At 39.4% G+C, this 12,890-nt stretch overlaps 1 protein-coding gene across 1 annotated transcript in view; it reads right to left on the bottom strand.

Moving 5' to 3' along the window:
- The window catches only part of HFM1 (helicase for meiosis 1), a 118,313-nt gene that overhangs the window by 63,501 nt on the left and 41,922 nt on the right, over positions 1-12,890 (bottom strand). The window contains 6 exon segments of the mRNA XM_056123527.1: positions 5,399-5,479; positions 8,436-8,483; positions 9,769-9,902; positions 10,845-10,939; positions 12,244-12,389; positions 12,776-12,877. Coding sequence (XP_055979502.1) covers positions 5,399-5,479; positions 8,436-8,483; positions 9,769-9,902; positions 10,845-10,939; positions 12,244-12,389; positions 12,776-12,877 — 606 coding nt within the window.

Here is a 12,890-nt window from a genome sequence, read left to right as displayed (position 1 = left end):
GACAGACAGCAAAAGAGACAGGAGTTAAGGAACCATGCAGAAAAGCACTCTTTTATTAAAAATTGTTCAATAAGTAAAAACAATAATACAAGGGGCTCAACTAGTAACAAACAAATCAGTAAACTCAAGGACCTTAATAAAACCATTGTGAGATATAACAATTTCCACACATTTTCTTTTACCAAACTACTTTTTGATAATTCCACTACCATTTTGTTGTAAGAGGAAATATACAAAACAAATCATTTTGTGCTTGCCAAGGGAGCAGAGTTGGGGCTGGAGGGCTTGTGAAACTGGAGACAATGGTGATGGAACTGGTGCTGGAAAACTGTTGCCCCAAAAAACTGTATTATGAAAAGCTTTGTAAAAAGTTCCAGTTCTACCCCTACAGCACCAGTTGCACTGTGTAAAACCACTGTGTAAAACACAATGTAAAACACTGTGGTTTACAAAGGTTTTCATAATACAGTCTTTGGGGGGCAATAGTGTTCCATCACCAGTTCCACCACCAATGCGACCTCCCTTCCACCATTGTCTCCAACTGGTAAAAGGAGACCTGGAGAGATAGCTCAATGGCAACAGGCTGGGTGGGGTTCAAAAGCCAGCACTGCATATGGTCCCCTGAACACTGCCAAGAGTAGACCTAGACAACAAGCTGGAATAGGCCCTTGAGTTCTATTAAGTGTGACCTAAAAACAAATAAACAAACAAAAAGAGCTAGGAAAAGGGGATTTTCAAATGTTATAACATGTTTGAAGCAACTCCCAAATTTGTTATTTTTTTTTTAAAAATTTATTTATTTATTGAATCACCATGGGAAAGGTTACAAAGCTTTCAGGTTTAGGTCTCAGTCATGCAAATATCAAGCACATTTCCCTTTACCAAAACTTATTTTTTACCATGAAGAGCCCCAATAAAACCCCACCCCCCACCCCTCCCAGTCCCTGTGGGGCAGATGAATTCTAGTTAACACTCTATCTGCTTTGATTAGATTCATTGTTTCAATAAAAGATTCACCACTATTATTTAGAGTTTACCCCCCCCCCCCCCCCGAATCAAACATGCTGACAAAGCATTGTGAAGTGATTTGCTTTCTACAGCTGGGTTCAAGAATTATATGTTGGTTTTGGATTTCTGCTATTTTCCTTATTGACCCTGGAAGTATTTCTACTAAAAGTCAGATAGTTAAGAAATTGGTTTCTGTGCTCTGGAGTCGTGGCCGTGCTGGAGAGCCGCTAGTGGGGGGCAACTGGTGGCGTCGGTAGGGCGTGAAGGGCGGACCAAAACGCCCCCCTTCCCATGAGGTTTTAGTCGCCCCCAGTCCCCCGGCTCATACCTGCTGTCCACAAGGCTCCCATGCGGCCGACATCTTTCTTTCCAGAGAGGAGAAGGCGACTGGGGCAACACCCTTTCCCCTCCGGACAGACCTGATGGCTTGGATTAACGCATAGTCCACTCACTTTTCTGCTCCAAGCTGCTGGGTTCTGCATTAAGTCCTTGTGCTTCTGGGGCCGTGGCCGTGCTGGAGAGCCGCCCGCGGGGGGCAACTGGTGACCTCGGTAGGGCGTGAAGGACGGACCGGAACGCCCCCCTTCCCATGAGGTTTTAGTCGCCCCCACATCCCCGGCTCATACCTGCTGTCCACAAGGCTCCCATGCGGCCGCCATCTTTCTTTCCAGAGAGGAGAAGGCGACTGGGGCAACACCCTTTCCCCTCCGGACAGACCTGATGGCCTGGATTAATGCATAGTCCACTCACTTTTCTGCTCCAAGCTGCTGGGTTCTGCATTAAGTCCTTGTGCTTCTGGGGCCGTGGCCGTGCTGGAGAGCCGCCCGCGGGGGGCAACTGGTGACCTCGGTAGGGCGTGAAGGACGGACCGGAACGCCCCCCTTCCCATGAGGTTTTAGTCGCCCCCACATCCCCGGCTCATACCTGCTGTCCAAAGGCTCCCATGTGGCCGCCATCTTTCTTACCAGAGGGAGGAGGGCGGAAGGGACCAACACCCTTTCCCCTCCGGGCAGACATGATGGCCTGGATTAACGCATAGTCCTTTCACTTTTCTGCTCCAAGCTGCTGGGTTCTGCATTAAGTCCTTGTGCTTCTGGGGCTGTGGCCGTGCTGGAGAGCCGCTCGTGGGGGGCAACTGGTGACCTCGGTAGGGCGTGAAGGACGGACTGGAACGCCCCCCTTCCCATGAGGTTTTAGTCGCCCCCAGTCCCCCGGCTCATACCTGCTGTCCACAAGGCTCCCATGCGGCCGCCATCTTTCTTTCCAGAGAGGAGAAGGTGACTGGGGCAACACCCTTTCCCCTCCGGACAGACCTGATGGCCTGGATTAACGCATAGTCTGTTCACTTTTCTGCTCCAAGCTGTCGGGTTCTGCATTAAGTCCTTGTGCTTCTGGGGCCATGGCCGTGCTGGAGAGCCGCTCGCGGGGGGCAACTGGTGACCTCGGTAGGGCGTGAAGGACGGACCGGAACGCCCCCCTTCCCATGAGGTTTTAGTCGCCCCCAGTCCCCCGGCTCATACCTGCTGTCCACAAGGCTCCCATGCGGCCGCCATCCTTCTTTCCAGAGAAGAGAGGGCGAATGGGGCAACACCCTTTCCCCTCCGGACAGACCTGATGGCCTGGATTAACGCATAGTCCATTCACTTTTCTGCTCCAAGCTGCCGGGTTCTGCATTAAGTCCTTGTGCTTCTGGGGCTGTGGCCGTGCTGGAGAGCCGCTCGCGGGGGGCAACTGGTGACCTCGTTAGGGCGTGAAGGATGGACCAGAACGCCCCCTTTCCCATGAGGTTTTAGTCGCCCCCACACCCTCGGCTCATACCTGCTGTCCACAAGGCTCCCATGTGGCCGCCATCTTTCTTTCCAGAGAGGAGAGGGCGAATGGGGCAACACCCTTTCCCCTCCGGACAGTCATGATGGCCTGGATTAACGCATAGCCCGTTCACTTTTCTGCTCCAAGCTGCTGGGTTATGCATTAAGTCCTTGTGCTTCTGGGGCCGTGGCCGTGCTCCAAACTTAACTATGATTTTCAGAGAGAAACGTTGGGTCATTTACTTCCCATGGATCACTTTGCATATAGAGAGATGTCGCGCGGCCGCGTGAGCGGCCGCGCGGTTTTGATGAAAAGTCCTAGTTCCCGCATACTCGAGCTGTGGTTGTAGAGGCTTCTGGTCACCAGGGTTCCATCTGGGGGAGGCGGGATGCGGTACCTACCCCATCTGGGGCTTCCCGATGATGTCGGCTCTTTTTGGAACCTGTTTTTTTTTTTTTCTTTTTCTTCGGGATCTGTGGATCCCGCCCTCCATGTTGTTCTTCTCTTCAGCTGAATGCTGTAAATATGGCGCTGGGGGGCGGGCTGTGGGCGTGACTTCCGGAATCTGAGGTTACCTGGGAGTTGCAGTCCCGGCACATTTGAGGAAAAGTCCAAGTTCCCGCATACTCGAGCTGTGGTTGTAGAGGCTTCTGGTCACCGGGGTTCCATCTGGGGGAGGTGGGATGCGGTACCTACCCCATCTGGGGCTTCCCGATGATCTCGGCTCTTTTTGGAACCTGTTTTTTTTTTTCTTTTTCTTCGGGATCTGTGGATCCCGCCCTCCATGTTGTTCCGCAACTCCCAAATTTGAACACTTCAATCGTCTATTAAATCATCAAAATGAAGACAAATTCTGTGCCTGTAAAAAAAAAGTTCTAAGGGGGTATGGTGCCACCAGCAGGTCAATCTGTACCTGTGAGGCGATTGCATCAGCAGCCTGATGGCACCATCAGACTTTCAGATACCCCAAAATTGCTGCTATGCCTTTGGCCAGATCCCAAAAACTTGGGGCAAAGTTTACCAAGAAAGTAAACGGCCAAAAGTTAGGTACGTGGGAGACACACCCACAAACCACCTCCAGCTCAACTATATAATTGGAGGCATGGCCTCTCTGGTTCCTGATCAAACTGCTTAATGGCCATGATCCCAGAGACTCAGAAACGAATCTCGGAACCCAAAGGCTTTTGGTAGAAATGCATCCTGTTCCTGCAGTAGGTTACCGGCGCTGGGCCACTCCAGGTGGGAATAGGTTTCATGCCTTGGCCTGTTCCCCTTAGCGGCCCTGTGACCACCATCCTCCAGAGGCCACAGGACAGTCAGGGTTGGGCCTGCAGTAACGAGACACGTGGGGCCTCACCAGATAAGGGTGGAACTGACCCTTTCCTCCCTATCCCAGCTAGACCCTGAGTCGCTGCCTGCAAATGGCCTATCTGGCTCCTGATCAAGCAGATCAATGGCCATGATCCCAGAGACTCAGAAACAAATCTCGAAACCCAGCGGCTTTTGGCAGAAATGCATCTGGACCGCATACAAGGTGGCCGCCATCTCAGAGCTTATTGGAAAGCCAAGTATGAGCCAGTGGTGACGGGGCAACTGCAGTCTCATGGGAACGGGGGTAGTACTGGCTCGTCCTTCACGCCCTACCAAGGTCACGAGTTTCCCCACAAGCGGCTCTCTGACACGGCCATGGCTCCAGAGGCAAAAGGACTTAATCCAGAGCTCCGCAGCTTGCAGCAGAAAAGTGAATGGACTATGCGTTAAACTATGGTGCCATGCCTCCCCGGGAGGGAAAGGGTGTTGCTCCCTTCCACCTTCCCCTCCCCCCCAGCAGCAGGGTGACCACGGCCTCAGAGTTTATAGGAAAGCTAGGTATGAACCTGCGGTGATGGAGCAACTGCAGTCTCATGGGAAGAAGGGTGGTACTAGCTCGTCCTTCACACTCTGCTGAGGTCACGAGTTGCCCCCTACAAGCGGCTCTCCAGCACAGCCATAACACCAGACACACAGAAAACAATCTCGTAATTATCTGGCTCTTTGCAGAAATCCAAAATTGCGAGGCTGCTATTGTTGCCACGCGAGATTATATGATTCTCCTGACCAGTATAGAAAACAAAGTATTTTACAATGCCTTTTCAGCAATTCTGATTGTTGGGGGGAAATTCTAAACAATAATGGTGCATCTTTTGTCAAAACAATGAATGTAATCAATGTAGAGAAGAGTTAAGTGGAAATCATCTGCCTCACAGGCATTGGGAGGAGTGGGAGGGGGGTATATTGGGGTTCTTGGTGGTGAAAATTGAATATTGGTGAAGGAGAGGTGTTTGATCATTGTATGACTGAGACTTAAACCTGAAAGCTTAGTAACTTTTCCCACAGTGATTCAGTAAATAAATTAAAAAAATAAAATTATGGAAAAAAAGTTCTATAATTTTATAAGTGGATTCATCAATAAATTTATCATACTTATGATACCCTGGTAAGCACTAAGATAACAATTTTAATCTCATTTAAATTTTAGAACAACTTTCAATTTAATCTTAAGTAAATTGTTAAATTTAGTAACAATGATGAAAAACATTACCAGTTGGTTTGAAATTAACATCTTCATCCATCTTTATCAAGTCAAGAGATGATAAATCGTTCAAATTCTTCAAACATAATTCTGTCCAATTATAAAAAATCATTTCTATTTTAGTAAAAAAGAGGAATCATCACAAAATGTAATTTATTGTCAAATATGCTCAAGTTGTATATTTGTGTAACTGAGAAGAACAGAACCTACTTAAGTGGTAAGAAAAAGTCATTTATTTGTAAACTAATAATGCTAAAAAATTCTAATATTAACAATGTACAAATTGTTAAAATAACATAAAAAAAGTGATAAAATAACATAACTTTAAAATTATATATATTTCAAATTATTAAAACAACACAGTAATTACTAACTCAATTCTTTTTTTTTTTGCTTTTTTTGGGTCACACCCGGTGATGTAAAGGTGTTACTCCTGGCTCATGCACTCAGGAATTACTCCTGGCGTTCCAATACGGAACAATATTGGAACACTCCTGTGTTCCAATACGGCTGTGAGTTCTGGCTGTGAGTTCTGTTTATTTTGCTTTTTTCCCTCTTAAACTTTTATCAGATACATGTGTACGTATTTATACACATATATAAATAGGCACACATACAAATTATAGAGGCCAATTCTTTTATAAAGATTGTTCCCAAAACACATCTTTTCCCTTCCTCAGAGTTTGCCACTTCCTTGAGTCAACCTTTTAGAACTATTTCAGCTAATGCTTTTGGCATTTCCTTCCACATTTCTTCATACACCATTGCTACCTGGGAGGATCCTCTAAATCGGAATGTGAGTTCACTCCAGCGATTTTAGCAGTCAACTACTTTCAGCATTATCTCTGTTTCATGCTGTAAAGCCTAAGAAATTGAAGGGAATTCGGAACAAAAAAGTGGGAATATTTCAGCCTATTTAATCCTACATAGCCATTCACAGCATTTAGAAGGCATGGTTTTGACGAAAATATTTTAGTGGGAGTATCACTGCAAAGAAAGCTGATAGTTTTAATGTTTAGGTAGGACTTTTTAATTCACTGCAACTTTCTTAACCTCCCACTATTCAGTAGACATTTAGTAAGTTAATGATTCAAGAAAGATTTCTTATAGGACGAGCACTACTCTAAGCTTTAGATTTATAGTAATGAGCAAGACGACATTATTTTCTAAAGAACTTATATTATAATGAAAGCAATCAATAAATAATACAGTTTATGGAATCGAAAGATACTGGGTAGGAAAATAATCCTGACAAAGGAACTATGGAGTAGATATTTTAAAGTATAGTGTATTTCTATAAAACTATATAATTTCTGATGTAAAGGAAGAATAGTTAACCTGATTTTTAACATAAAGTACCACTGTTTCCAAGAACAAGGAAAATAATAATGAAATCATTCTAACTTCCTCTCTATAAAGTAGGTTTAAATAAGATAGTCCAGATTGTCCTCTCAGAGGAACTGATACCTGAACAAAGATCTGAATGAAATAAAAATGCAGTTAATATATGCAAGCTTTACAATAAGAAACAGGAGACTGCAAGAGCCTGATGTATAAACAAGGCTGATATATTTGAAGCACCACACAGGAACCCATTTGGAGACTGTGTAAAAAAGGGGGGTGGGTGGGGGGAGGGAATGACATGATGAAGTCTGAAAAAGAGAAGGGAAGAGACAGTTTGGGTCAGGCTGGAGGAAAAAAAAGAAAAACATAAGGGGAGACCTAAGAAGATCTTTATGGGCACTGGTAAGAACCTGATTTTATTCAAAGAGTAAGGGAGGATATTGAAAAATAATGAGCAAGAAAGTATAATCAAATTTAGGACCCTTCCTAAAAGCCTTAAGGCAGATCTCCAAGGATACCAAAACCTTTTATTTAGCTTTATAATAAATCTTTAAAAGTAAGACTTAGCTATTCTCTAATGACTGAAGATAATTGTGATTATGCTAATGTAACAAAATATAAATCAGAACAATATCAGAATACCGCAAGTTATCTCATAAACTTTGTGATTATGGGTTTTTTTTATCATAATGATGAAAACAAAAGATTTTTAAACTCTTTTACAAAATTAGTCAAGAAATGTTACTATCTTATACATATTTACGCCACCATCTAAAAGTAGAATGTTCCTAATTGGTATGATTTGATAGTTTATTTTGGGGTTTGTTAATACTAAAAAATTATTCCATATAAATTAACACTTGCAGCACTTTATTTCCTGGAAAAAAGTCTCTGAACAATGGAGAGAAAGCAATTTATAATCCTAATAAAAGTTTAACAATCTTTTGTTAAATTAAAAGATAGGTAGTGAAATATTGGGTGACTAAAAAATAAAGCTAGGATTTGATGAGAATATATCTTTAGTGGAAATTTTAGCAGAAAGCCCATATTATTAGCAGAAGCCCATAACCAAATGAGGCAAGCACTTTTAATTAAAGTTAAACTAAAATAGAAAAATAAATAGAAGGGTATATAAAAATTTTTATTAACCATGTCATTTAAAATTAAAGAAAAACAGATTAATATCTTATGCAAATGAAGATATGCTGATAGGGTTAATAAATAAATTAATTCGGAAAAAAATACCTGTACCAACCTCTAATTGCATGTGAAAATTTTTTCCTGCAAGTAAGGTTACTTTGTCTTCTTATAAACTGATTTATCATTAGCTTGCAGTATTACAGCATTTAAGGAGTATAGTTTAACACTTTTATTTGTGTATAGGATTCAGCACATTCACACCAAAGTTCCAGTTTAATCCCATCAACAAAAAGATCCCTATGCCCATTTCTCCTACCAATTCTGTCTTTCCCGCTGGTAATCATCATAGTTATCTCTAAATCTAGGAGTAAATTGAGTTATTTCAGGCCAGTTATTTTTTAAATTACTTACGGCCAACATACGAAGGAAATTATCAGTGTCTGTCACTTTCTAAGCAAAGTTATTTTAAAAATTATTTGTAAGAGTATTTTCACTTTCACAACTGATTCTTTTTCATTAAAATGTACAGGATACAATTTTTTAGAAAAAAAATGCATCTAACCTTGTAATTTTGCTTCAATTCCATCTTTGTTCAATCCAGATGAAAAGCCTGTTATGAACATTTGCAAAAAATGAAATAAGATGAACTTAAATCTTTATAAACTCCATTTACATCCCAACTAACAATAACAACAACAACAAAAAAGAATACTCTGAATCTTAAATAGAAAAAACAATAGCTTAGATTTTTAAAAAGTTTAAACATCTCTAGGAAAGATCCAGTAATGAAATCCTTTTAGAAACAACTGACTACTTGGGATCAGAGAGCTAGGATAGTGGGTGCTTATCTTGCACATGGACAACCAGGGTTCCATCCCCAGATTCCCAAATGGTCCCACCAGGAGTGGACCTTGAGAGCAAAATCAAGTGTAATCCCTGATCACTGTCAGGTATAGCCCCCTAAATAAAAACAAAACAATACAATACCTAGTTACTGTGTATTTTGTGTATATTGTGTACAGTGACCAAATAGATGCATTTTCTTTCCCTTGGACAACTAAATATTTTGAACTTTGTGTGTATTAGAATGGTACTGTAATGAGTCAGGTTTTCTCTTGTTAAACAATATTAAGCAATTCCAAATATTTTTACCTTAAACCTGTACTACATGAAAGAACTCTCAAGAAGTAATACAATCAAATGTGTGTTAACTTTAGAAACAAGATGAAAGTTTCAGCAGCAATAGTAGTACTTTGTACTGAATACCAGTTTAGACAGAATTCAAGACTTTAGTTTTACTTATTTTATCTTATCATTACTAAAAAGATATACATTGTCTAGAATTAAACTATTTAGGATGTAAAAACAAGTTTTACTTATTTTAAATAATTTTAAGCATTTGGTGGAATTATTTTCCTAAAAGATCTATTTTTAACCCTGGTATGCAGCACAACCAAAATTTATGACCACTTTAGTCACAGAGATCACTGTAGCACCACAACCAATGTATTCAACCCCCCTTAAGCAGTGTAATTAAGAATGCAAGCACTCCTCCCCATTTAAATAACAACAACACAAAAGGGAAGGGAGAAAAAATTAAATTCTTGGTGAAAAAATAAGTTTTTAAAAAATACTCTAAAATATATTTAAAAAATAAAAGACGTATTTTTAGTGATGCTTATTTCAAATCTTAGTGAAAGGCAGATAAAATAGAAAAAAATCTTTTCTATCTACTCTTGACTTTTTCTAAGTGTATTCTCTAAGAGTATTTTGAATTTTTTACTTTTGTTCTTCTACCTAGCAGTTCCTATAACATGATCTATATGATCTATAAATGTAACATAGACCAAACTGGCTTGAAAGCATTAGTACTTTTCTAAATCAAATTAACAAACCATAATGAGATGGATTTTTCAAGGCTCTAATGTAAAGCAAGGTTGATCGTATCCATTCCAAAGCAATATTTACATCTGTGATGGTACGTAGTACTATCTCTGCATTTAAATGCTCAATAAGATGTCTGTGCAAACTAATAAAAAAAAAACTTCATTAGTTATATATACACACATCAATTTATATAAATGTTATTTTAAAGCAAATAAAACAGTAAATAACAAAAACAACTGAAGATATAATAAACATTGCTACTTTAATACTTAATACCCAAAATACTTAATTCTTAATTCTCAAGATACTTACTAATTAATACTTAATTTTCAAAAATTAAAACTTTAAAGTTCAATTCAACTTTTAAAAAGATTATTGTATTTCTCCATTCCAATCTCTAGTAGGCAAATTATTGTTTTTAAAAATGTGGAAAATGAATTATAACCTATTTTCTCCAAGAATATTGTAAATAAATATTAGAAGTTTTCAGATTGTCTATCATGAGATACATTTCAAAGATATAAGAATAAAAATTACATTTCTTCTCTTACACATTATCACATGCAAAACACAGCAGAATGAGACAGATTACTGTTCTCTCTCTCTTTTTTTTTTTTTGCTTTTTGGGTCATACCTGGCGATGCACAGGGGTTACTCCTGGCTCATGCACTAAGGAATTACTCCTGGTGGTGCTCAGGGTACCATAAGGGGTGCTGGGAATCGAACTTGGGCCGGCCACATGCAAGGCAAACACCCTACCTGCTGCGTTATTGCTCCAGTTCCATTACTGTTCTCTTTTGTGTAAGCTACTTAATTTCTTAAAAAGATACAAACTTTTCACTAACAAAATTAAAAAAAATGTAAATGATGGAGAATGGGCACTGGTGGAGGGATGGGTTTTATAAGTGAAACCCAAGCACAAAAATTTGTAAGTCTACAACTGTACCTCATGGTGTTTCACTATTAAAAATTAAAAAAAAGATACAAACTTTATAGACAATTAAAATTCTTAAGAAAACTTAGAAAACTTTTAAAAGAAAAATGTAGGTTATGTTGACACTATCTTTTTAAAGTATTTTATTACCTGCTTTCCACAGTGTCATTACAAGCCAACATCTGAATGTATTTCTCTCTTGTATTTAACCGAGTCATAATAACGGCAGTAGCTGTAGTGTCAAACTGGTAAAACACACACACACACACACACACACACACACACACACTGCAATTTAGTAAAGAAAAACATCTATTGATAGTATAATCATTAGTAGCTCAAGTAAATTAATATTAAATGACCCCACCCCCACCCCACTTGGTATTAGCACCAGGTCAAAAACACTGCTTAATGCTTCTGAAACAAAATGTTTATTGGAAATTTATTTTAAAACTTTCAAAGGGTAAAGATGTAAATATGTGGCAAATAATTTTGGCAGTGGTAAAATAAAAATAGACCTTGATAAATATTGCAAGGTACAATGATTATAATTTAATTTATCCTAGAAAAAATATATTTTATAAAGGTCTGGGGATATGGCTCAAAGAGATAGATATTGACATGCTAGAGGCCTGATTTCACTTCCCAGCACCATATGAACCTAGAGCAATGTGCTGGAAGTAGCTCCTGAGTTTACTGGTGTTACCTGAAAAACAAATTTATATAACGGTCATGGTCCTCCCGTTGTTCATCGATTTGCTCGAGCGGGCCCAGTAACGTCTCCATTGTGACACTTGTTACTGTGTTTGGCATATCGAATACGTCACGGGGAGCTTGCCAGGCTTTGCCGTGTGGGCAAGATACTCTCGGTAGCTTGCCGGGCTCTCCGAGAGGGATGGAGGAATCGAACTCGGGTCGGCCATATTGGCTGTGTGCAAGGCAAATGCCCTACCGCTATGCTATCGCTCGAGCCCCAAATTTATATAAGAATATTTGAAATTTTAAAAAATGTTATTCTTCTAAGTTGTTCTCTTAGTACCTATATGAATTACTTCTTTATTCAAGCAATTGACCAGTATGGCATGTTTTGTAACATATTGTAGCACAGCGGGTAGGGCGCTTGCCTTGCACGCGGCCAACCTGGGTTTGGTCCCCAGCATCCCATATGATCCCCCAAGCACCGCCAGGAGTAATTTCTGAGTGCAGAGCCAGGAATAACCCCTGAGTATCGCTAGGTGTGACCCAAAAAACAAAAAAAAAATTCCAATAGCATTCCTATTAAAAACTGGGTATGACCCAAAAAGCAAAACAAAAAAAAATATTTTAAGTAAATTTAAAAAATTTTTAAAGCCACAAAAATCTAACTGCATACATATCACAAACCTGATCACTCATTAACAAATTTCTCCATTAAAATGGACTTTTTTCTCATTTACATTTTTATTCAAAGTTAAATTTAAAATATTAATTTATGGATTAAAAAGTCTATGTGTTTGGTAATTTTTCTTCATCTTACAATAAGTACAAAAAGTTAACTGCTGTCACTTACTTGAGGTCTACCAGCTCTACCAATCATCTGAAGAATATCTGATTCACTGTACTCTTCAAACATTCCTCCAGCATAATGCATTGTAGATTTTATAATTACTAGGTGAGCAGGTAAATTTACCCCCATAGCTAAAGTACTTGTGGTAACTGCAGCAAATTAAATAATATTACTTTCAAGCCATATAAATGAACTTTTAATATTTTCCTATACGTTATATTCCTAAAATGTAATAAAAATCAATATATAGGGAATACTTTTAAAGGAATTGAGGAATACATTATAAAATATCTTTAAACCAAAACAAACTATCGAATTCCACTTTTCAAACTGCATTAATTTCAGAAACATGACAAAGAAATAAAACTGCAAAAGATTTGCTGTAGCAAGTATATGCATGCTTTGAAATTAAAATAAAATTTAATATATGATATTAATAAAGGGAAGGAAAGCAGAAATAACTCATAAAAGTTAATCTTTTCTCTTAAAAAAGTTTTCTTGAATATATTAAACTACACAAATATCTTTTACTTACAGAGGACAGGTAGATCTCCAAACATAAAAGCTCCTTCTACAACTTTTCTATCTGACAGTTCCATACCAGCATGATGATAAGCAACACCATGTATTATGATATCTATAATGAAAGA

Source organism: Sorex fumeus, unplaced genomic scaffold, assembly GCF_029834395.1.
Source record: "Sorex fumeus unplaced genomic scaffold, SorFum_2.1 ptg000047l, whole genome shotgun sequence".
NCBI classification, from domain to species: domain Eukaryota; kingdom Metazoa; phylum Chordata; class Mammalia; order Eulipotyphla; family Soricidae; genus Sorex; species Sorex fumeus.
This window is presented reverse-complemented; position numbering and strand designations above follow the sequence as displayed.